We start from the raw sequence: 25,697 nt of genomic DNA, 5'->3' as shown, positions 1-25,697 counted from the left end.
CGATGATGTGTTAGGGATGGAACCTTCGACTTCGCGAGCGCCCTGACTGCTCGTGATTCAATCTAATGTGCTCTTCCGTGACACTAAGCCTTCTACAACACCCTCCCCTTTCTTATGTACGAGAAGAACAGGCCCTCTGGAAGTACATTCTGACCATCTAACCCTAGTCAAGTGCTTAACTGAGGCAGGAACCAACGTGGTTAATCAAAGACTTCCTCACACAATGGCAGGAGGAACTGTTCAACTGTTGTCCCATTTTACGCTTTTGAGCCATTTATTGTCTCCAAGGGAAACGAACCGGGCGGCAGACTCGATCTCCAAGGTCCAACGTAAAGGGCATGTTACCCCTCTATTGGGGCTTTGTATCCACCGGCCGTGATTTGGGCCATTTTTTATGTTATAATACGGGCCGTTTGTCATGAATTGACATTTATTTGTACGATGGCAATGAAGCTCATTTTTTTTTTTAACCGAATGTATAGGAGCATCTACGATTTCCTACAACGAAATTGTGCATCCATTAGCAAAGCAAAGACTTAAATAATTTTTACGGACTCCACGGAGAAAAAAAGAGGTTTTTACATAACTTAGTCAATCTCCAATAGTTGCTTGTGCGAAAACTCCACTGTCTCCCTTCTACAATGAAGAAGAATGATTTAATTAGTTGGCCGAATCGAAGAAGTTGATTCACTTCGGAGCGGAGACGGGAAAGCCTCGGAGATGGTATCCCAAGAATGGTTGTCCTTCTTACGCCTGCAATCCAAGAAAGCGGGTCTCATGGGTCGTTCGACCATCTCAACCTTGCAGGTTAACATGGCCACTATCTCCGACATTGGTGGCCTTAAATTAGCATGAGGCTGAAGGCACAAAAAGGCGATGTGAATCGCTTGCAAGACATCCTTCTCCAGGAATCCATCTTCTCGCATTCTCGGGTCTACCAGCTCGATTATCCTCGACCTCTCATATAGCTTCCACGCCTGTCAGTACAATGGATTCACGTACATAATCAGGAAGTCATAAAAGTCAGCTATGTAGTCAATAAGAAAATCGGAATAACATCGAGAGTATCAACGAAAAAAAGGGCCTACATATTCAGGAAGGTACTGCATTTCTGATGGTAAAGATAGATCAGTATTTTTCCGGCAACTGATGATCTCGAGCACGAGAACCCCAAAACTGTAAATGTCGGCCTTTTCAGATAACTCCCCTCTAATGGCATATTCAGGTGCAGTGTATCCTCTTGGAGACAGTGAGAAAATAAGCGTCAGTTAGGATCAACATCATCATGATAGACAACCTTAATTGGTTACTTCAACCAATCAGAAGTTAACTTGTCCTCTTTCTGTCTAATCGTGTTGTCATAAGCTTAACTATCTAAGATGGGAATTAGACAAACAGAGGCATGGATGAAAGAGCGTGGCTATTACCACAAGAAAGGTGCTCCTTCTATCCCTTCAATGTGATTTCTAGGATTTACGAACAATTGAACACTCAACTAATTCCTACGATTGCCCTTTCCAATGTAACTGCAATATGTGCGCTAAGTCGTCACAGTGATTATTATATAGTAGGACTCACAATGTTCCGGCAAATGTAGTGCTAAGGTATGCTTGATCTTCAGGAAAGAACCTCGCCAGCCCAAAATCACCAATCCGAGGTTGGAATTTCTCATCGAGAAGAATGTTGCTTGCTTTGATATCTCTATGAACAATTCTCAAGTGTGAATCTTCATGCAAGTACTGCAATCCTCGTGCAATTCCAACAATAATCTGAAACCTGGTGTTCCAGTTGAGGTACTGGTCACTTTTCCCTGTTGAACAGATGAGCTATTTTAGAATTTATAGCCATTAGTCACCTGATAAATTGTCCTCACATGCACACTAATTTATTGAAGGTAGAACAAGTTATTGACTTTTTACCACTATAGTTATAATTATAAGGCTTGTATTTCCAGTTGTACCAAAAAACGGAAGTGTTTCTTCCAATCTAAACATGTCATTTGTTTAACTATGGTGCTACTCTCATGATCATTTGGAAAATTACCAAAGAAGTACTAAAACTATTGTAATTATGTCAATTCAATTATAAATCTATTGCAATTATGCCAATTCAGGGAGAGGGGGTACCATAAACAATGAGGTCCAAGCTCTTGTTCTTTAGGTACTCGTATACTAGGAGTCTTTGTGGCCCATCTGAGCAACAACCGAGGAGGCGGACTAGATTCTTGTGTTGAATGCTTGTTATCATCCTAGCCTCGGAAAGAAATTCTGATTCTCCTTGCTGGGATTTCTCAAGTGACAGTTTCTTCACGGCAACAAATGTCCCATCTTGTAACTTTCCCTGTCGACATATTGCATGGAATATATGATCTTAGAGACAAAAAGGTCACGAAATTTATAGAGCTCTCTCTGTGGCAGAGTTTTAAATTTGCTAGATAGTTGTTGCTTTTGCAGTCAATGTCGAGGGTGATTGCAGGTATAAGGCAAAGGCCTAGTGACAGTTCAACGTTACCCAAGCGAAAGAAGTCTTGACTTCAATTTCTGCCTTTCCCCTTTCTTATTTGGCTATCGCACAAATGAAGAAAAATTGTTCAAGGAACAAAAAACATAGACATCCCATTGGAAATATATCATTTTTCTAGAAAACTTTGCGGCTTCAGCTGAACTTTCGCGGATGAATTTGGTACAAGAGGAGTTCATGTGCTTAGGTTAACAAAACCAGAGGAAAAATGTGAGCATTAGTACCCGGTAGACCGGACCAAATCCGCCAGCTCCAAGTAGGTTCGCAGGATGGAAGTTTGTAGTTGCCTTCTTCAGGGTGTGAAAGTCGAAATAGTTGATGGTCCGAAGATTTCCTCTAAAGAGGTCCTGGAAGGCTAGATAAGAAGACACATTAACAATTGTAAGCTCCTCTCGAAGGACACATGCCGCACAACTGCATAATGTTTTATTGTTGGAAGTACCTTTTCGCCTGCTCCTTCGTTCCACCAAGTTACCCAGCTCCTTGGGTATCTTTGTTATCCATAAGATCAGCAGGATAATCACCAAGAAAAGAAACACGATCACTCCCCCGAGGAAAACCACAAGGGCCGAAGAGGAGGAGCTCTTCATTTGCAGAACGTAAGGCGGAGAGATCACTACGGAATAAGGCAGAAACATATTAAAATGAGGGACCAAAGAAAAGGAATTTTTAACTTTTAAAATGACCATAAATAGACTTACACAATGGAATTGGCCTTTTCCAAATGATGTGCAGTTGAAGATTGTAAGGACTTATCTCACAGAGACATTGGTATAATCAATCACAGTCCAGATAGCATATTGGATTGCGTCTTCTTTGCTGTTGACCCTGTGCGTCTCCGTAGTATGTGGTCAGCTTGATCTAGCAGAACAAATCATGGACCACAATTACTAGCATTTCAGGGCAGAATTTGGAAAAGGTTGGATCTTGTAATTGTCTTGGAAATCAAGGTAAAGATAGGAATACTGCGGTTGCGTGTTTACACAGCATCTCTACCATGATTGGGTCGAAACTAATGGGCAGCCGGCCACACCTTTTTGAGGTCATAACCAGTTGTAGTAAACTATAACTGAAGCATCACAGTTGGAATGGCCTGTATCATCTAAACCCGCCTCTAATGTACATTCATATTGAGATGGGAGACAACTGGTCATCTGTATGATATCCAGAGGAAAAAAAGAAGCAGAGGAAAGAAACTTTTGACATAAAATAGATTCAAACTTGATTAATATAAGGTCCAGCGTGACCGGAAAAGTACCTTCTAATGCGCGAAGGCGCGCTCCGAGTTGATATATGCCATTTCCCGGAGAATTCTTCTTTTAGCTCGGGCAAGGAGGGGTAGTAGCTTTAGAGACAGCACCTATGTTTTTGCCTCCATGTTTTCATCCACTGCTTCTTGGCATAACGTGTGTATGAGAGACAGAGAGAGAGTCTTTGGGATAATCGATCGTTGAACATGTCAAAATTGTGTCATAGATCCGATCAATCAAAATCTAACAATGAAATATGGAGAAACAGACAAATGTCGTCATCTGTAAAGCGGCAATATTTTTGTTCAGCGTGTATTTTACTAGTGCCTTGCTGTAACAATATGCATTTTTCATTTTCATATTGAGTTAAACATTGTATGACAGTGAATTCGATGTGACCATGAACCGTCGTCCCACTACGTTTTCTTTCTTTTATTTAAATACTTAGGGAGCATTTGCCTCAACCGCTTGTTTTTTGTAGAGAGGATCGAAGTCATTGGATAAATCAAAATTTGTATTTCTGACAAGTTTTTCATTACTATGATTTCTTGACAACGGAAAGGCTGTCGTACTCACCGGCAAACCACTTTGGAGGAATGTTTGGAACAAGAGACGAAAAACTTCTTCCTTATACCCCGGACTACTCCATGAATTTGAATGACTCTATGGAAAATCAATCGATTCTCTCGTCTAATCTTCCGCCCAATATGGGACTTGGGATGTTACACATTTTATTTGGCTATCAAATGTGTGGCTATTGTGGATGAACCGATAACCCCTGAGCATCTCTCTACCAACTTTGAAGCGAAGTTTTCAAAATTCAATTGGACCGTTGGATTGACCAATTCAACTAGACATGGCCAAAATGAATCGGGGCCCGGAACCGGCCCGTTGACAGGACACACGGTTCCGACCCGATTTTTTTTTTTTTTAAAAAAGGGAGGAGGTCCGGGAAAAAAGAGCCATTGGGCCTAGGAACCGGCGGTTCCGAACCGGAACCGGAAACGGCCCAGAACCGGCGGTTCCACCTTTTTTAGGAACCGAAACCGCCAGTTCCATGGAACCGGCCATGTCTAGATTACTGATTTTTGGTCAGTTTATGTCATCTGATTATCAAACGGGTGGCTCGTGGATTGAGCACATCACATCATCATGTGATGTCCACCTCTCTACCAAATGGGCTGGCTCGTTGAGGGCTTGTATTCATATAAAAGTATTATTAAAATTCGTGCTTCAAATGACTCAAACCTACGATGTCTCGGTCCAAGAAAGCATGCTCACTCCATTTAGCCTAGCATGATATTTCTATACACTGATGCATCAAGTCCCCGAACCCGACATCTTTGGATTGCAGAAGTAAAGTGGGCTCCCGTGCTTTACTCACGCCTAATCGGTTTAGAATAGGTTTGTGATGGCTCTAATCTCATTTACCAATTAACAGGAAACCAAGTTGTGGTTATTGAGACCATTGAGATTTGCGAGAGGATATCCACACTTGTCTAACAATCTAATAAGCCACCCCCAGGTCTCATCTGGAGGGGTTGCAACACGGCACAAATAAACTAAATACTTTAAGAAAGGAATGGGAACTGAACTTGTCACCAAGAAGAGTAAGACCCATCAGCGGAAGAGGGCAAGCTAGGTGGAAAGAAGGAAAAGAGAAAAATAAGCTGCTGCAAATGTGGCAGGCTGGACAATTCACCTTTGAATACATTGTTGACACCTGATTTTTAGTCGATAGGTCATATAAAGGTAAAAACTCAAGATTAGGGTTCTTGATCACAACATGGCCAATTCTTGGCCAAAAAGAGTAGTTTAATACATTTGTATTGCATTAGCATGTCATTTTCATTCGATTTATACTTTATTCACCAAAGATCAAGGGGTGAATTTAGAGTTGACTCTTTGGGGTCGGCCTAGCGAGACCAAGCAACCAGACCAACCAGCCAATCGGTCCTCTCTCTCCTCATAATGCAAAATTACCAAAATGCCACTAGCCTCTATTACGAAAGTATCATTGCCATGTCACCAATCCTTGTAAAGCTTAAATGTCAACCATCCATTTGTCATTCAATTCCAACCATATAATATATGATATATCATCAATTCATGTGATGCATTTTCAGCCAATTGGGGTTTGCTTAATTATTAAGGGATCATTGCGAGCCACTAGATTGATCTAATAGCCACAATCCGATCCAATTTTAATTTTTGGGATAAGTACACCACGAGTGCTATAATTTGTGTACGACGTGTACTTGAGTGCCATAACTTTTAAAACGTTTACTTAAGTGCCATAACTTTCAAAAATCGTTCACTTGACTGCTACATCAACTTTTTCGGCGTACCACGTCAACTTTCCGGCGTTCTACGTTACCTTTTCGGCGACCGCGTCGCTTTTTCGACATACCACGTTAGTTTTCCGACCGCCACATCGCCTTTCCGGTATCCACGTCAACTTGGCACTCAAATGAACGATTTTTAAAAGTTATGACACTTAAGTGAACGTTTTGAAAGTTATGGCACTCAAGTGAACGCCGTATAAAAGTTATGACACTTCTAATGTACTTTTCCCTCAATTTTCCCTCCAAAAACTCATTTATAAGCATTTTTCTCTCCCTTCCCTCATAATTACATACGATTACAGACTTAGAATTTCATATATATATATATATATATCTCATGAATTGGAGAGCTCCATGTCGGTGGTGAAGCCAGCCAATCTCAACACCCATCCAGCCACCCGACGGTCCCCTGGCGGCGATCCATCCTTATGACGGTGTTGACACCCGATTTTTAATCGCTTTATTTTTAGAAAATTCATATAAAATTCATAAAATTTTTTAAAAAATTATAAAATCAACTTTGGGAACCTTGGCCAAGCCTAAGGAACCATTTTTGAACAAAAATTAATTTTTCATATTTTTCTCTGTTTTTAAGATAGAAAAAACCTGAAAAATTAGGAAAAATAACATTTGAGGCCGCAAAAATACGTAAAAATAGTCAATATTTTTATTTTAATTTCCTTTTTAGTTTGGTATCTTAAAATTTGGAAATTTTGATTCGGTACTATGGGCTACTTCATTGAACATAATTCTAAATTGACTTGAAAAATATATTTTGAGTAATTTAAATTCCTTTTTTCACTTTTTGTAGGCTGTCACATTTTTCTCAAGTCCTTCGCATTCATTTTTGCCCAAAAAATTTTAGGAAATTGTACAATTGGACCAAAAGAACCAAATTGCACAAAATGCTTACAATTTAGTCCCTAGATTTCAATCAAAATGAAATTAGTCAAGATCTAGGGATTGCTTTGGCAAAGTAGGACCACCACCCTATAGTTTTTAACCTTCCGAATCAATCTGTGGGGGTAGTTTGGATTGATCAAACCATTTAGGGTTTGAATTTGTTGAGAAAAATTCCTGAACGGTTTTGAAGTTGACAAAACAATCCAAGTACTCTTGTGTTTTGAGATAATGCCGTGATTTACTTTGTTTTGCAGATTATCCTTTGGTGCGGGGATGCACGGGATTGAATCTGGCAAAAGGATTTGGCTCAGATGTTGTTTCTGAGAGTCTTAAACGCTGGTTCGAGCTCAAACGATGAGCGAGGATAGCTCAAACGTTGGAATGATGCTCAAGCTCCGAGAGAAGTACTTCACGAGCAGTAATCAAAACTTCAAGATGAATACAAATTGAGTTTAATTAATGCATATCAACGGACGCCATCGAGCTGGATCATTCTTGAAGATTCTCGGTGACTGAGATCAATCAAGGATGCGGAACCAAGAGGACAAACAAAGACTTTCCAAATGGAAGAAATCATCTATGAAAACTTGGGATCATAATTGTATGGGCGATTTGATCCAAGCGGGGAAGACTTTCCTTTGGCGATCCCCAACGGCTAAGAGATCTTCTTTTGGTAATCATCTCGTCCAAAATGGTAGATTTGGAGAGATCTCTTCTGGATGCCTTGCAACGACTAGATTGGAGGTGGAAGAGTATAAAAGACATCTCGAAGAGAAAGGAAATAAAGAGATCGGCGTAACGAGGGAAAAATGTTCATAATTCCTAGATAGAGTGTACTCCATTTAAAAACACACTTCTTGATCCATCCATTGTAATTGTGAGGAGGTGTACACACAAGTGTTGAGTGCTAGGTTTGAAGTCTTGCGTATTAAGGAGATCACGGATCCGTAACCTCCGAGCAGCTTACTAGTGAAATCCAGCCGATTGGTTGTCGGTCGAAGAAGTGGATGTAGGCTTAACCAAAGCTGAACCACTATAATCCCTTTGTGCAGTTTTCCTTATCTCTTACTCTGATCACTTTAAATATTTTGTGATAGCTAAACCGCACACAAACAAGGTGCATCGATCCCATTACATATCCTGCATCAATTGAATTACTTGCTCGTTACGATATACTCTAGCTCCATCATCCGAGATCTCCGTTTTACGCCGTATGATCTAAATTCCGCAATAAATTCTTAAAATCACACTATATTACCTATTCACCCCCTCTAGATGAAATCACTAGCCATCAATAATTGGTATCAAAGTCCGGTGCTCATATTTTTTGAAGTGTTTTTACTTCTAAGCTAACGATCTTTATGGCTAGCAATTTCTCTCCTTCTTGGATAGAAAGAGGAAGCAACAACAGGCCACCATACTTTGAAGGAAAAGATTATAGGGACTGGGAGAACAAATTTAAAACATTTCTCGGATGCTAGGATCCTCAAATCCGGGATGTCATATAAAGAGGAGTAACACCAACGACAGAGTCTACAAGTGCGGGGGACAACACAACACCGATTCCTGCTTTATCTGCAAATGAGATAGCCAAGAGAGATGCTCTTGATGCAAAGGCCATTTTTTCATTTTACAGTGCATTATCTCCTACTGAATATAGACGTATTGCAGATTGCTCCTCATCGAAAGAAATATGGGACAAGCTTCACGTCACCTATGAAGGAACATATAGAGAAAAAGAGACAAAAGTCAATTTTCTACTCGAACAATATGAAACATTCAAAATGAAGCCTGAAGAGACAGTGAAGGAAGTGTTTGACAGGTTTATCGAAATAGTGAATGGTCTCACATATCATAGGCAATCGGTTTCTGGACCAACGAGAATCAACATGCTACTCCGAGCTCTTACAAAGGAATGGCACAACGTTAAAACTTATATTCGAGAGACTCAAATAATATCTCCCTTGTCAATGGACGAGCTCATTGGAACTCTTCAATTTTATAAAGAAGTAAGAATCAATGATGAAACCACAATTAGAGGTAAGAAGTCAATTGCCTTAAAATCTAATGTTGATTCCGATGTTTCAAATTCTGAAGACGTAGATGATGAGGAACTAGCGCTCATGGTCAAAAGATTCGGAAGAATGGCTAAACAAGGTAGGAACTTGAAAGACAAAATGGATCTTAGACGATACAATCACAGAAGATCATCTAAGACCAAAAATGAAGGTCAAGAAGTCATATGTTACAAATGCAAGAAAAGAGGCCACATCAACCCCAATTGCCATCTATTAAAGAAGAAAGGCAAGGATGAGAAATCCAAGAAAGCATTGAAAGCAGAAACTTGGAGCGACACCGAATGTGAAAGTGATGAAGAATACGCAAATGTCCGTCTAATGGCGGACTCAGATGATGACTTTGAGGTGACTCATTCAAACATCTCACCTGATGTTTCTGCGTATATAGATGAGCTATGTTTAGAATACTAGGCTACTCTTAAGAGACTTTCTAAACTGAAAAAGAAGTAGCTATTTTTAAACAAAAGGATATTTCGCAAAAAGATAAAATCAGTTTTCTCGAAAAGGAATTTTGCCAACTAAATGAGAAATCCGATTCTATATTTTGCGAAAATGCGCAATTGAAATTAAGGGTAGAATCTCTTGAAAAAGAAAACGATTTCTTGAAAAAGGAAAGAAATCCTTTTGAAGAGGAAAACGTTTCTCTAAAAAAGGAAAATGATCTTTTCGAAAAAGAAAACTCAATCTTAAGAAAAGAAGTTTTGGAAATACACAAAAAATTCTCATCCGGCTCAAAACTTTGCAACAATACTTTCTATACAAGTTCCCTACTACAACAAGTCGGGACTTGGTTTTCTCAAGGAAAGTGATGAAAAAAATTATTTTCCAACAGTAAAAGAAAGCCTTAAGCAGTGACCTTCTAAAGGCGCCTATGTGAGTCACTTTAGGAAACAATTTGTAAGATTTGAAGGAGAACATCTCTCGGGATGTTCAAATTGTGGTGATCTGAAACACTCCAGGAGCTACTACTCAAAGATCAATTGACCAACTTGTAATATTCTTAGATACACTTATACGGCTAACCTCAAAGGACCTAAACAAATTTGGGTACCAAAGAAAAAGTGAGAATCTTTGATCATTGCAGGTACCGAACAAAAGAAGAAACAAATGGTACTTTGATAGCAGGTGCTCTAGACATATGACTGGTGACTCATCCATGTTCATTGATTTTGAAAAACTTGATGGACGAAATGTTTGCTTTGGAGGCAACAACAAAGGAACGATTATCGGCAAAGGAACTGTGAAGATTAGCAATCTACTCTTCAAAGATGTTTCATTAGTCAAGGGTTTGAACTTCAATCTTGTTAGTATTAGCCAACTATGCGATATTGGATACAAAGTCTCTTTTACGGAAAATAAATGCTCAGGTACAAGCCAAGATAACAAGTCATCATTTACCGGACGAAGATATGGCAACATGTACCTTCCGGACACATCGTCCGAGAATGAAAAATGTCTTCTATCCGTCAAAGACGATCCAAAACTATGGCACAGGACACTAGGACACATAAGCTTCAAGCAAATCAACAAACTTTCCAAAAAGAAACTTGTGAGAGGACTTCCAAATGCCAGATTCGAAAAGACAAAACTTTGCGAAGCATGCACACTTGGAAAGCAAGTAAGAAATTCCTACAAACCCATAAATGAAGTCACCACTACCCATGCTCTGTAGCCGTTGCACATGGATATCTTCGGACCTTCTCGAATATAGAGTATTGGAGGTAAAAAGTATTGTCTTGTTATTGTGGATAACTATATTAGATTCACATGGGTATTCTTTCTTACTCACAAGAATGATGCATTCTCATTCTTTAAAACCTTTTCTAAGAAAGTTCAAAATGAAAAAGATTATTCAATCACAAGCATCAAAACCGATCACGGAGGTGAATTTGAAAATCATTCCTTTGCAGAATTCCGTGATCAAAATGGTTTTCAACACAATTTTTCCTCTCTATATACTCCTCAACAAAATGGAGTTGTTGAAAAGAAAAATAGATCCTTGCAAGAAATGGCACGAACTTTTTTAATTGAAAGCAAAGTTCCACCCCATTTCTAGGTGAAGCCAATTTCAACCGCCTGTTATATTATCAATCGTGTTTTCCTCGGACCATTGATTGAGAAAACTCCCTATGAACTCTACAAGGTAAGGAAGCCAAATATTTCATACTTTCATGTGTTTGGATGCAAATGTTATATTCTTAAAAATGCAAGTGATCGGACTAGTAAGTTTGATGAGAGATTAGATGAATGTGTATTCTTGGGATACTCCACAACTAGTAAAGCTTACCGAGTATTCAACAAGAACTCTCGGGCAGTTAAGGAATCAATGAATGTGACATTTGAAGAAGAGCGGACTACTCGGACGATAGATACGGAAGAAACAATAAGATCCGAGAAGAAGAAATCATCATCCGAGAAGGAAAAACCATTATCCGAAGATGCAGAACCAGATGAAACCTCTCAGAACATGGAAAATACTCCGCAAAGCACATCATCTCAAGATTCAAATGACGAAGATCTCACTGAGACCGAACGTGACAAATCAAATAGGAGTTGGAAATACAGATCCAGTCATCCCGCAAATCAAGTCATAGGAAATATAGATGAAGGAGTCAGAACTAGATCCGGACTCAAGGATACGATAAATGCCTTTCCTCTAGTTTCTGAAGTTGTACCCAAGAGAATCGAAGAAGCTCTTGAAGATGAAAGTTGGATCGAAGCTATGTAACAAGAGTTACAACAATTCAGATTGAATGAAGTTTGGGAACTTGTACCCGAACCAAAGAATCATCCTGTTATTGGAACCAAATGGGTCTTCTAGAATAAGCTGGATGATGAAGGAAAAGTAAAAAGGAACAAAGCAAGGCTTTTTGCAAAAGGCTACTCTTAGGAAGAAGGGATTGATTACGATGAAACTTATGCACCAGTAGCAAGACTGGAATTTATCAGATTGTTACTTGCTTACGCTTGCCATCATGACTTCAAGTTGTACCATATGAATGTTAAAAGCGTATTTCTCAATGAATATATCAAAGAGAAAGTTTATATCAAACAACGTCCAGGCTTTGAAGATCCAAAGAACTCAGATCATGTGTACAAGTTGAAGAAGGCTCTCTATAAACCGAAGCAAGCACCCCGAGCTCGGTATAAAAGGTTAAGTAATTTTCTTACGGAAAAAGGTTTCGAAAAAGGTAAGGTTGATACAACTCTATTTATCAGAAGGGAAGGTAAAGATATTCTGCTTATCCAAATATATGTTGATGATATTATATTTGACTCGTCTAACTAACATCTTTGTAGGAACTTCTCTCGGACCATGCAGAATGAGTTCGAGATGAGTATGATGGGAGAACTCAAATTCTTCCTAGGTCTACAAGTGAATCAAACTAAACAGGGCACATTTATACATAAAGAAAAATATGCCTTGGAACTAGTGAAGAAGTTTGGTCAAAATAACCGCAAGAAAACAGAATCACCGATGTCTACCTCATCCAAATTGGATAAGCGTGAACAAGGCAAACAAAGTTGATCGAAGCTATACAGGAGCATGATTGGTTCTTTGTTATACTTTACCGCTTCTCGACCTGATATTATATTCAGTGTATGCATGTGTGCTAGATTTGAATCTGATCCTAAAGAATCTCATATGTGTGCTGTCAAAAGAATCATCAAGTATATAAGAGCTAATCCAAACTTAGGGTTATGGTATCCAAAAACATCGGATCTTGTATTACATGATTATTCAAATGCTGATCTTGCAGGTTATAAGATAGATAGAAAAGTACTTCAGGCACATGTCAACTTCTGTGATCAATTCTTGTGTCTTGGTTCTCCAAGAAACAGAACACCATAGCTCTATCAATTGCAAAAGCTGAATATGTAGCACTAGGAAGCTATTGCGCTCAAATCTTATGGATGAAGCAACAACCGAAGGACTTTGGTGTTGAAGCTCACAACGTGGAAATCAAATGTGACAACACAAGTGCTATTAACCTCACAAAGAATCCAACAGGAGAAATTGCCTCGTAACCCGAAAATACAATCTGAAGATCTTCAGCGGCTTTCGAGCTTGAAAGTATCATCCGAAGGAACTTAAGGATCTCGGAACTTAGAGGATCATCCGAAGACAACATCTTCCGAGCATATATGACAAAAGATTTGATCGTTCAAGATCTTGGTGCGTGAGTCGTTTTATTTTTGGCAACAAATAAGGTACGCATCAACACAATCTTCCTAAATATTCCGCAAATATTATGTGATTGTGCTGATTGTTCCGATTGAATATTTGATTGCCTTGACTTAAATCAAATTGATTGAGTTAAAATATCATCAAAAGAATTTTCAAAAGAATTTTCTATTTTATCAAAATCAGGATCATCTCTTATGTAATCTCTCTTTCTTTCTAAATCGAAGTCATCACTCCAATTTTAAAAAGGATGGTCTTCACACTCATTTCCCTCCAAAGCCTTCTATAGTTTTCCATAATCTCGGATTCCTAAAACTATCAACGCCCTTCAATCCTCATGGACCCCAAAAATATCACATTCTCAACAAAATACCCCGATCTTTCTCAAAGTGATCTTGAGAATGATGATCACCTTTCTCTCAACGAGTTCATTGGAAAAGTCGAAAAGAAACAACAAATCGTCATAAAAGCAAAACATGGAATGCTGGAAGAATAAGACATCTATCATAAAGAGATATTGACAGAATACCATGACACTCTAGTTGAAAATCGCGAAGAAGAAACTGTTGATCCAACGCAACCGACTAAAAGCTAAGGAGAAAAATCTCGGGGGGAGGATATGGAAACAGAACCGGGCATTGAGGAAGAAGAAATGAGTCAGAATAATGACTCTGACTTGTTGGAGGATGTCCTGTACTACCGGACGGATGAAGTACCAAATCACTGGAATGTACAATTTGCTCTTTCGGGAGATAGGAGAAGTGAGAGAAAGGCTGATGGAAGAGTTCAGTGGCACAGGATCTTTCAGAGAAAGCAAGACAAATCCTCTTTAAAACCGACAGATTAACCAAGACGATGGATACACTTTAGGACTCCATCAACCAAAAGCTGGAAGAATTCTCAAAATTGGTGCTGATGAAATTCCCACAAGACTTTATACTATCCATCGCACCACAGAGCTCAATACAACCAATAGGGCGGGAATCTGACCAAGATTTTGAACTGGTAAGATCTCTCACCGCTAAAAAGGCTACCTTTTATCTTGAAAGCAAAATTAGGCTGGCCAAAGTTGTTAGGAAGACAATTCTTACAGCTCGACAAAAAGAAGACGATGAGAAAACTGTGAAAGCTTTGATAAAGCACAATGGGTTCGTCTCAGAGCAAGAAGTGATTGAATATGCAACCAAACCAACCGAGGAAAAATTGAGGAAGGCCTCACTGAAAGGAGTTCAAATTGATATCGAGTTGAATCTTAATGATTTCCACATTTATGATCTTTTTTACTTCTGCAAGGAAAATGAGAAAGACTTTGCTCGAGCGGAATGTGCAAGAGCAATGGTGGAAGAACGCAAATTGGATCCAAGCTACATTTTGACTGGAATACGTGCTCTTGAAAAGCTATCTACCGAGATGAATAGGGATATCGTCCAGAACATTCAACAAGACAAACATGATCACACTCGGGGAGATTGGTGTCACTATTGGGAAACAAAGAAACAATAAATCTCCGACACGCACAAACTATGGGATATTCTGTTTAAGCAAAGTAAATGCAAAGATAACCCGAGGAAGTTCAATACGAAATTCAACATTGAAATGACTGCGATGAAAGAACAGCTGAGTTTGAAGGGACAGACCTTCAAAGAAAATATGAACAACAAATACCATCTCACAGGCCTCGAGGTCGAATAGGCTTGAAAAGAATCGCACAAGATAACAAATGAAGTCAATGAAAAGCTGTCTCAAATGACATGAGCTGTCGTGTGTCAGATCTACTAAAGAACTCTCCAACACCAAAAAGTCCTTAGTCTAGACTTTACCTTGACCTTGTTACCTTGAATAAGATCCTCATCCGTCACACTCAATCCAATCTTTTCTTTTCCGATTCATTTGATTAAATGATTCATTATTTGAATGCTAGCATGTTTGCTTTGAATATACTGTATAGATGACCTGAATAGGCATTGAATTTAGGGGGAGCAACGTTTTATCACTATCCGACTATGCAGGTTACTCCCTTTTGCTGATGACAAAAAGGAGGAGAATGGTATATAATGATATAATTGTGTTGTAAGTATTATAACTTGTGATGTTGTGAAGTGATATGTACGATATATGACTCGAAAAATATGTGAGTGAATCATGTGAAATCAATCAGTAATATGGGTGCAAAAATCCCTCAAGAACAGGATTTCGGGTTAAGCATGATCCGTGGAAACATCATCAGAGAAGAATTACCTCTTAAGCTAAGCGGGTGAACAAGTTCCCTTCTTTCAATATTACATATTTCACGAATTTGAAAGCTTTGGCTAAACAGGACAAGCTCTAAGCATCTAACGTAACGTAATGCTCTGAAGAGTTACAACCTTCATACTCGCTTGCTTCATATTTGAAATTGTTACACATCTCAATAAGTATATGCACTGAGAATACAATCTCATCAATTGAGAGTGCACAAGTTCTGAGTTTGCTCATCATCGTAAGTAAATGCATTTTTTGGAAATTATTCTTGCTAAAAGTACAAGGAACAAATTGCTAAAATTATTCCTTAGCAAGATCCTCACTAGAGTAACTTTGCTGAAGTTGCTCACCTTTTCTAAACTCAATTACTCATTACTATTGTTGATCGTTTTGTTATCATCAAAAAGGGGGAGATTGTTGAGAAAAATCCCTAGACGGTTTTGAAGTTGACAAAACAATCTAAGTACTCTTGTGTTTTGAGATAATGCCGTGATTTACTTGTTTTGCAGATTATCCTTTGGTGCGGGGATGCACGGGATTGAATCCGGCAAAAGGATTTGACTCAGATATTGTTTCTGAGAGTCTTAGACGCTGCTTCATGCTTAGACGATGAGCGAGGATAGCTCGGGCGTTGGAATGACACTCAAGTTCCGAGAGAAGTACTTCACGAACAGTGATCGAAACTTCAAGAGGAATACAAATTGAGCTTAATTGATGCATATCAATGGACGCCATCGAGCTGGATCATTCTTGAAGATTCTTGGTGACTGAGATCAATCAAGGATGCGAAACCAAGAGGACAAACAAAAACTTTCCAAATGGAAGAAACCATCTTTGGAAACCCGGGATCATAATTGTATGGGCGATTTGATCCAAGCGGGAAAGACTTTCCTTTGGCGATCCCCAACGGCGAAGAAATCTTCTTTTGATAATCATCTCATCCAAAATGGTAGATTTAGAGAGATCTTTTCTGGATGTTTTGCAACTACTAGATTATAGGCGGAAGAGCATAAAAGACATCCGGAAGACGAAAGGAATAAAGAGATCGGCGTAAAGAGGGAAAAGTATTTATAATTCCTAGATAGAGTGTACTCCATTTAAAAACACACTTCTTGATTCATCCATTGTAATTGTGAGGAGGTGTACACACGAGTGTTGAGCACTAGGTTTGAAGTCCTGCGTATCAAGGAGATCACCGATTTGTAACCTTTAAGCAGCTTACTAGTGGAATCCAGCCGATTGGGTCATCGCCAAAGAAGTGGACGTAGGCTTAACCAAAGCCGAACCACTATAATCCCTCTGTGCGATTTTCCTTATCTCTTACTCTGATCACTTTAAATATTTTGTGATAGCTAAACCGCACACGAACAGCGCGCATCAACCCCATTACTTATCCCGTATCAATTGAATTACTTGCTCGTTGCGATATACTCTAGCTCCATTATCCGAGATCTCGTTTTACACTTGTGTGATCTAAATTCCGCATTAAATTCTTAAAATCACACTCTATCACCTATTCACCCCCCTCTAGGTGAAATCACTAGCCATCAATAGAATTTGCCAATTCTAGTTCCCGGGTCAAAGTTCAAATTTGGGGGTGTCGTATAATTCATCATGTATGTTTGGGAAAAATTCCATTTTCTAATAGAATTTATGCTCCTAAGATCAATTTTAAAGTATAATTTGAAAATTTTTGAAGTTTCAAGGGTCGATTTGGTCATTTTAAGTCGATCGGTTCCGCCGGGACGAATTGGATCCGACCCACGGGCCCGGGCGACTTTCTTCTTCACCGAGCCCCTTTCCCGGGTGATTTAAACAGGTTTACAAGCTGGATTTCGACGCTCTAATTGGTGACCTTCACGAGCTCAATTGGAAGTGCTTGGTGAGGGGTTTTGTTTGTTGCCTCACCCCGCGTCGATCGAGACCAATATCACAGCTAATGGTCCTCGGAGCGGAGCGGAGTAGCCCGGTCAATGTCACGGTAGTGCACGAAAGTCAACCCAACGTAAACCATCCAAATTGGATGTTAATTTGAGTATGCCTAACGGAATTTCCCTCTTTTCCGATACCATCTAGACCATTTGGCACGCATGGGCATGTGTGAACCGAGTCGGTTCCCCCTCCCGTGCTCGTGCAAAAATTCAAATCACATAAAAGGGCCCTCACACGTTTTGGACGAAGAGGAAGCTTATTAAGTTCACAGAGCAACAAAATAGAGAGAGAGAGAGAGAGAGAGAGAGAGAGAGAGAGAGAGAGAGAGAGAGAATTCTCTATGTGATCGCTATAGGCAAAGCGTCCGGCTTGAAGCTATAGAAGTTCAGCTTGAGCAATTAAGGCCAAATCGAAGCTCCAAACCGGTTCCGGGAGCTTCGTATCAACTTCAAGAAGTGATCGGACTAGCTCGCACTGCCCGTGATCTTCAAAAAAGGTGAGTCCGAACTTTGAGCTTCTCACTATACATCAATAGCAGAGCTCGACTCCGACCATAATTCCGTGAATTAGTGTGTGCGTTTTGCTCTCTAGACATCACTAAGCATGTTCGCATTTCATTTTCGCATTGACGTTGCCTGAAATCCTCAAGTCGAAACCTCCACCACAGTTGAACCTATTGAGACTTGGCTAGCCAAATCAGGCAATCCACAGCTTGATCAGAGCTTCGGGTGAGTGTTCTGAACTTCCTATGGGGCTATCTTGCGATCAAATGGAATTGTTATGCTCTGAATTGCTTTATTGAGTTGCCATGGCCTAGCTCTTTGCGAGCTTCATTCCATTTGTTCTAGTGGATGATTAGGGTTAGATTTTGGATATGTTGTTCACCTTGTCGAGATGAATTGATCGGGATTGATCTCGGGTCATTTGGCCTAGATTTAGCCGTCGATCGGTACCGGACAAACCTCGGCCGTCCGTTCGACGGCCTCGCGGAGAAGACAAAGACCAGTCAACGTTCCTTGATTGGTTAACGTTTGACATGGCAACCACGTCAACCAAGGTGATTATAACATAATTTTTGAAAAGAATAAAAAAATAAAATCCAGATCGGACAGTTGGTACTAGGTCATGTATCACGATCTAGGAATTTTTGAAATTAAAATGATTTTTCAGAATTATAAAACGATTTTCAAAAATATAAATAAATAGTTTGATCGGACGGGCAAGAATTAGTCTCGCCATGCCATCTTGGCTGAAGTATTTGGTATACAAATTGAATGGTTGAGAGTTAGTCTCCCCATTGGATCTCGACTATCTGTTTTAGTATGTTCATCAAGCGGCTCAAGATTAGTCGTCACTCGATCTGGACCGCAGGATTTAGTAATCTAATTTGAAGATGGTGGCTTAGCCATGTGGGTGATTCCGAACTATTGAATTGGTAATTAGAATTTTAAATACTCGAAAAATAGATAAAAATAAAATAAAAATTACAAAAAATAACAACAAAAAAAACGTTGTCGTTTTAGGTCGATCCGGGACCAATAGGGTATGGGTTGAATGTCCGATTCATGTGGGTTGGGTCAACTCGGTCCAAAAAATATAAAAAATAATAAAAAAATTAGAAAATGAGAAAAATAAATAAAAAATTATAAAAATTCCAAAAAAATTAGAAAAATAGGAAAAATTTAGAAATACTCTAAAAAATATAAAAAATGGGAAATGGCCACATTCAGCTGGTCCAATCCTAATTTTTTATTTTTGGGTTCCCGAGCCTTCCAAAATGATTGTTTTACCTCTCTAGATACTTCGTCCCGAACTTGAATCTTCTCAAAGTGGGGTTCATCGAAGCCGTCTCATACGCCGATTGGGTCGCCAACATTGTGCCGCTTAAGAAAAAGGATGGAAGAATCCGAATATGCGTGGACTATCGAGATTTGAACAAGGCCAATCCAAAAGACAACTTCCGCTTACCGCATATTGATGTGCTTGTTGATAGCACTACGGGCTTTGAATTATTCTCCTTCATGGATGGCTTCTCGGGATATAATCAGATCCTATTAAAAGAAGAAGATAAGATCAAGACTTCGTTTGTCACCCAATGGGGAATTTTCAGTTACAAGGTCATGCCATTTGGATTAAAAAATGCGGGGGCTACCTATCAAAGAGCTATGGTGACTCTGTTCCATGATATGATACACAAAGAAGTTGAGGTCTATGTCGATAATATGATCGCCAAATCCAAACCCGGAGAAGATAAGGTTCTGGTACTAAGAAAGTTATTTGATCAGTTGAGGAAGTACAAGCTCAAGCTGAATCTTGCAAAATGCGTATTTGGAGCAATATCTGGAAAATTGGTTGGATTTGTTGTGAGCAATCATGGCATCGAAATTGATCCTTCCAAGATCAAAGCCATATGGGACATAGGGATTCCGTCTACTGTCAAAGAAGTAAGGGATTTACTCGGAAGGCTGAGTTACATATCCAGATTCATATCACAATTGTTGGAACAGCAAAACCCTTCTTCAAACTGCTAAAAAAGGACATAAAAGTGAAGTGGGATTCCAAATGTCAACATGCATTTGAAAAGATTAAGGAATATTTGGTACAACCACCAGTACTAGTACCTCCTATCCCTAACGTTCCTTTAACTTTATACCTGACGGTTCATGATGAGTCATTGGGAGCTTTACTTGCCCAAACTAACCCCAAGGATCGAAAGGAACGGGCCATTTATTGTCTGAGCAAAAAGTTCACCACGTCTGAAGCCAAGTACTCACCGGTGGAAAGAACTTGCATAGCATTGGTTTGGGTCCTCCACAGATTGAGGCAGTATACCCCGCATTATCATATCCAATTGGTCACCGAAAATGGCCCTATCAAGTACCTTCTAGAAAAATCAGCTCTGTTGGGAAAAATGGCCAAATGGCAAGTGCTCCTTTCGTAGTTTGACATCAAAACTTCTCCCCAAAAATCTGTTAAGGGAAGAGTGATCGCCGACATGTTGGCCGAAAATCCTCCTAAGGACATTCCAAAGTGAAATGATAGAGGCCAAATCTTGAACATATCTAAAGACAAATGGACAATGTACTTTGATGGCGCTGTAAATCTCGCTGGATCAGGTACCGGGCCAGTCTTAATATCTCCCGTGTTGATGGCTAGTGATTTCACCTAGAGGGGGGTGAATAGGTGATAGAGTGTGATTTTAAGAAATTATTGCGGAATTTAGATCACACAGCGTAAAATAGAAATCTCATATGATGGAGCTAGAGTATATCACAACGAGCAAGTAATTCAATTGATGCAAGATATATAATGGGATCGATGCGCGCTGTTCGTGTGCGGTTTAGCTATCACAAAATATTTAGATTGATTAGAGTAAGAGATAAGAAAAACTCGACGGAGGAATTATAGTGGTTCGGCTTTAGTTAAGCCTACATCCACTTCTTCGGCTGATAGCCAATTGGCTAGATTCCACTAGTAAGCTGCTCGGAGGTTACAGATCCGTGATCTCCTTGATACACGGGACTTCAAACCTAGCGCTCAACACTTGTGTGTACACCTCCTCACAATTACAATGGATGGATCAAGAAGTGTGTTGGAAATGGAATTCACTCTATCTAAGAATTATGAACACTTTTCCCTCTTAACGTCGATCTCTTGTTTCTCTTCGTCTTCGAGATGTCTTTTATACTCTTCCGCCTCCAATCTAGCCGTTGCAAGGCATCCAAAAGAGATCTCTCCAAATCTACCCTTTTGGACGAGATGATTACCAAAAGAAGATCTCTTAGCCGTTGAGGATCGCCAAAGGAAAGTCTTCCCCGCTTGGATCAAATCGCCCATACAATTATGATCCCGGGTTTCCATAGATGGCTTCTCCCATTTGGAAAGTCCTTGTTTGTCTTCTTGGTTCCGCATCCTTGATTGATCTCTATTACCGAGAATCTTCAAGAATGATCCAGCTCGATGGTATCCGTTGATATGCATCAATTAAGCTCAATTTGTATTCCTCTTGAAGTTCTTATTACTGCCTGTGAAGTACTTCTATCAGAGCTTTAGCGTCATTCCAACATCTGAGCTATCCCCGCTCATCGTCCGAGCTCAAACCAGCGTCCGAGACTCTCAGAAACAACATCCGAGCCAAATCCTTTTGTCAAATTCAATCCCGTGCATCATCGCATCAATTTGGATGAGGTAGACATTGGCGATTTTGTTTTCTTGCAGTTATTTTAACCAAACTTCTTCACTAGTTCCAAGGCATATTTTTCTTGATGTATGAATGTACCTTGATTAGTCCGATTTACTTGTAGTCTTAGGAAGAATTTGAATTCTCACATCATGCTCATCTCGAACTCATTCTGCATGGTCCGAGAGAAGTTCTTACAAAGATGTTGGTTAGACGAGCAAAATATAATATCATCAACATATATTTGGAAAAGCAGAATGTCTTTACCTTCCCTTCTAATAAATAGAGTTGTGTTAACTTTACCTTTTTCAAGCCTTTTTCAGTAAGAAAATTACTTAACCTTTCATACCGGACTCGAGATGCTTGCTTCAGTCCGTAGAGAGCTTTCTTCAACTTGTACACATGATCCGGGTTCTTTGGATCTTCAAAGCCTGGAGGTTGTTTGACATAAACTTCATCCTTGATATATCCATTGAGAAATGTGCTTTTAACATCCATCCGATACAATTTGAAGTCATGGTGGCAAGCGTAAGCAAGTAGCAATATGATAGATTTCGGTTTTGCTACTGGTGCATAGGTTTCATCGTAATCAATCCCTTCTTCTATTAAGTAACCTTTTGCAACCAACCTTGCTTTGTTCCTGATTACTTTTCCTTTGTCATCCAACTTATTCCGGAAGACCCATTTGGTTCCAATAACAGGATGATTCCTTGGTTCGGGTACAAGTTCCCAAACTTCATTCGATCCGAATTTGGGTTCCACTCTTGTTGCATAGCTTCGATCTAGCTTTCATCTTCAAGAGCTTCTTCGATTCTTTTGGGTTCGACTTCAGAAACTAGAGTAAAGGCATTTATCGTATCCTTGAGTCTGGATTTGATTCTGACTCCTTCATCTATATTTCCAATGACCTGATTTGCGGGATGATTGGATCTATATTTTCAGCTCCTATTTGATTTGTCACGTTCAGTCTCGGTGAGATCTTCGTCATTTGAATCTTTAGATAATGTGCTTTGCGGAGTATTTTCCATGTTATGAGAGGTTTCATCTGGTTCTGCGTCTTCGGATGATGGTTTTTCCTTCTCGGATGATGATTTCTAATTCTCAGATCTTATTGTTTCTTCAGCATCTATCATTTGAGTAGTCCGCTCATCTTCAAATTTCACATTCATTGATTCCTCGATTGTCCGAGAATTCTTGTTGAAGACTCGGTAAGCTTTACTTGTTGTGGAGTATCCCAAGAATACACCTTCATATGATCTTTCATCCAACTTACCTGTTCGATCATTTGCATTTTTAAGAATATATCATTTACATCCAAACACATGAAAATATGAAATATTTGGTTTCCTTTCCTTGTAAAGTTCATAGGGAGTTTTCTCAATCAATGGTCCGAGGAAAACACGATTGATAATATAACAGGCAATTGAAATAGCTTTAGCCCAAAAATAGGGTGGAGTTTTTGCTTTCAATTAAAAAAGTTTGTGCCATTTCTTGCAAGGATCTATTTTTCCTTTGAACAACTCCATTTTGTTAAGGAGTATATGGAGAAGAAAAATTATGTTGAAAACCATTTTGATCACAGAATTCTGCAAAGTAGTGATTTTCAAATTCACCTTCGTGATCGGTTTTGATGGTTGTGATTGAATAATCTTTTTCATTTTGAACTTTCTTAGAAAAGGTTTTAAAGAATGAGAATGCATCACTTTTGTGAGTAAGAAAGAATACCCATGTGAATCTAGTACAGTTATCCACAATAATAAGACAATATTTTTTACCTCCAATACTGCGTGTTCGAGTAAGTCCGAAGATATCCATGTGCAACAGCTACAGAGCATGGGTAGTGATGACTTCATTTATGGGTTTGTAGGAATTTCTTACTTGCTTTCCAAGTGTGCATGCTTCGCAAAGTTTTGTCTTTTTGAATCTGGCATTTGGAAATCCTCTCACAAGCTTCTTTTTGGAAAGTTTGTTGATTTGCTTGAAGCTTATGTGTCCCAGTATTCTGTGCCATAGTTTTGGATCGTCCTTGACGGATAGAAGACATTTTTCATTCTCAGATAATGTGTCCAAAAGGTACATGTTACCATATCTTCGTCCGGTAAATGATGACTTGTTGTCTTGGCTTGTACTTGAGCACTTATTTTCCGTAAAAGAAACCTTGTATCCAATATCGCATAGTTGGTTAATACTAACAAGATTGAAGTTCAAACTCTTGACTAATGAAACATCTTTGATGAGTAGATTGCCAAACTTTATGGTTCCTTTGCCGATAATCGTTCCTTTGTTGTTGCCTCCAAAGTAAACATTTCCTCCATCAAGATTCTCAAGATCAATGAACATGGATGAGTCACCAGTCATATGTCTAGAGCAACCACTATCAAGGTACCATTTGTTTCTTCTTTTGTTTGGTACCTGCAATGATTAAGGATTCTCACTTTTTCTTTGGTACCCAAATTTGTTTGGGTCTTTTGAGGTTAGCCGTATAAGTGTATCTAAGAATGCTGCGTGTTGGTCGATTGGTCTTTGAGCAATAGCTCCTAGAATATTTCGGATCACCACAATTTGAATATCCCGAGAGATGTTATCCTTCAAATCTAACAAATTGTTTCCTAAAGTGATTCACGTAGGCGTGTTTAGAAGGTCACTGCTTAAGTCTTTCTTTTACTGTTAGAAAATAATTTTTCTCATCACTTTCCTTTTGAAAACCAATTCCCGACTTGTTGTAGTAGGGAACTTGTATAGAAAGTATATGTTGCAAAGTTTTTTAACCGGATGAGAATTTTTTGTATATCTCCAAAACTTCCTTTCTCAAAATGGAGTTCTCTTTTTCGAAAAGATCTTTTTCCTTTTTCGGATAAATATTTTCCTCTTCAAAAGGATTTCTTTCCTTTTTCAAGCAATCGTTTTCCTTTTCAAGAGATTCCACTCTTGATTTCAATTGCACATTTTTGCAAGTTATAGAATCGGATTTCTCATTTAGTTGACAAAATTCTTTTTCGAGAAAACTAATTTTATCTTTTTGCGAAATATCCTTTAGTTTAAAAACAATTGCTTCCTTTTTCGGTTCAAAAAGTCTCTTGAGAGTAGCCTTGTATTTTAAACATAGCTCATCTATATACGCAGATACTTTGGGAGAGATGTTTGAATGAGTTACCTCAAGATCATCATCCGAGTCCGCCATTAGACAGACATTTGCATATTCTTCATCACTTTCACATTCGGTGTCGCTCCAAGTTTCTGCTTTCAATGATTTCTCGGATTTCTCTTCCTTGCCTTTCTTCTTTAATAGTGGGCAATTGGGTTTGATGTGGCCTCTTTTCTTACATTCGTAATAGATGACTTCTTGACCTTCATTTTTGGTCTCGGATGATCTTCTCCGATTGTATCGTCCGAAATCCATTTTGTCTTTGAAGTTCCTACCTTGTTTAGCCATTCTTCCGAATCTTTTGACCATGAGCGCTAGTTCTTCATCATCTACGTCTTCAAAATCTGAAACGTTAGAATCAACATTAGATTTTAAGGCAATTGACTTCTTACCTCTAGTTGTGGTTTCATCATTGATTCTTTCTTCTTCATAAGATTGAAGAGTTCCAATGAGCTCGTCCATTGATAAGGGAGATATTCTTTGAGTCCGTCGAATGGAAGTTTTAACGTTGTCCCATTCCTTTGTAAGAGCTCGGAGTAGCTTGTTGATTCTCATTGGTCTAGAAACTGGTTGCCCGTGATATGTGAGACCATTCACTATTTCGGTGAACCTGTCAAACATTTCTTTCACTGTCTTTTCAGGCTTCATTTTGAATGCTTCATATTGTCCGAGTAGAAAATTGACTTTTGTCTCTTTTAGTCCGTCTGTTCCTTCATAGGTGACGTGAAGCTTATCCCATATTTCTTTCGATGAGGAGCAATTTGCAATACGTCTATATTCAGTAGGAGATAATGCACTGTAAAATGAATAAATAGCCTTTGCATCAAGAGTATCTCTCTTGGCTATCTCGATTGCAGATAGAGTAGCCGTCGGCGTTGTGTTGTCCCATGCACTTGTAGTCTCTGTCTTTGGTGTTA

At 39.1% G+C, this 25,697-nt stretch overlaps 1 protein-coding gene across 1 annotated transcript; it reads right to left on the bottom strand.

Moving 5' to 3' along the window:
* Nucleotides 1-656: 656 nt before the first annotated feature.
* Nucleotides 657-3,519, bottom strand: LOC115754635 (cysteine-rich receptor-like protein kinase 44). Its single transcript, XM_048277423.1, has 8 exons — nt 3,487-3,519; nt 3,306-3,381; nt 2,963-3,136; nt 2,745-2,875; nt 2,127-2,340; nt 1,579-1,810; nt 1,089-1,239; nt 657-977 (listed from the first exon to the last, which is right to left on the bottom strand). The coding sequence occupies exons 1-8, from the start codon at nt 3,517-3,519 to the stop codon at nt 657-659; spliced, it is 1,332 nt and encodes a 443-aa protein (XP_048133380.1).
* Nucleotides 3,520-25,697: the final 22,178 nt, after the last annotated feature.

Source organism: Rhodamnia argentea, chromosome 4 (assembly GCF_020921035.1).
Source record: "Rhodamnia argentea isolate NSW1041297 chromosome 4, ASM2092103v1, whole genome shotgun sequence".
In the NCBI taxonomy this organism is placed as follows: Eukaryota; Viridiplantae; Streptophyta; class Magnoliopsida; order Myrtales; family Myrtaceae; genus Rhodamnia; species Rhodamnia argentea.
This window is presented reverse-complemented; position numbering and strand designations above follow the sequence as displayed.

What these genes read in the sequence shown, in the direction of transcription:
- LOC115754635 (XM_048277423.1), bottom strand. Translation starts at nt 3,519, where the DNA reads ATGGTAGAGATGCTGTGTAAACACGCAACCGCA. An exon ending in GATTTGGTCCGGTCTACCGG is followed by an intron (nt 2,341 to 2,744) that starts GTACTAATGCTC and finishes ATATGTCGACAG; the next exon opens with GGAAAGTTACAAGATGGGAC. An exon ending in CTTGGACCTCATTGTTTATG is followed by an intron (nt 1,811 to 2,126) that starts GTACCCCCTCTC and finishes TCTGTTCAACAG; the next exon opens with GGAAAAGTGACCAGTACCTC.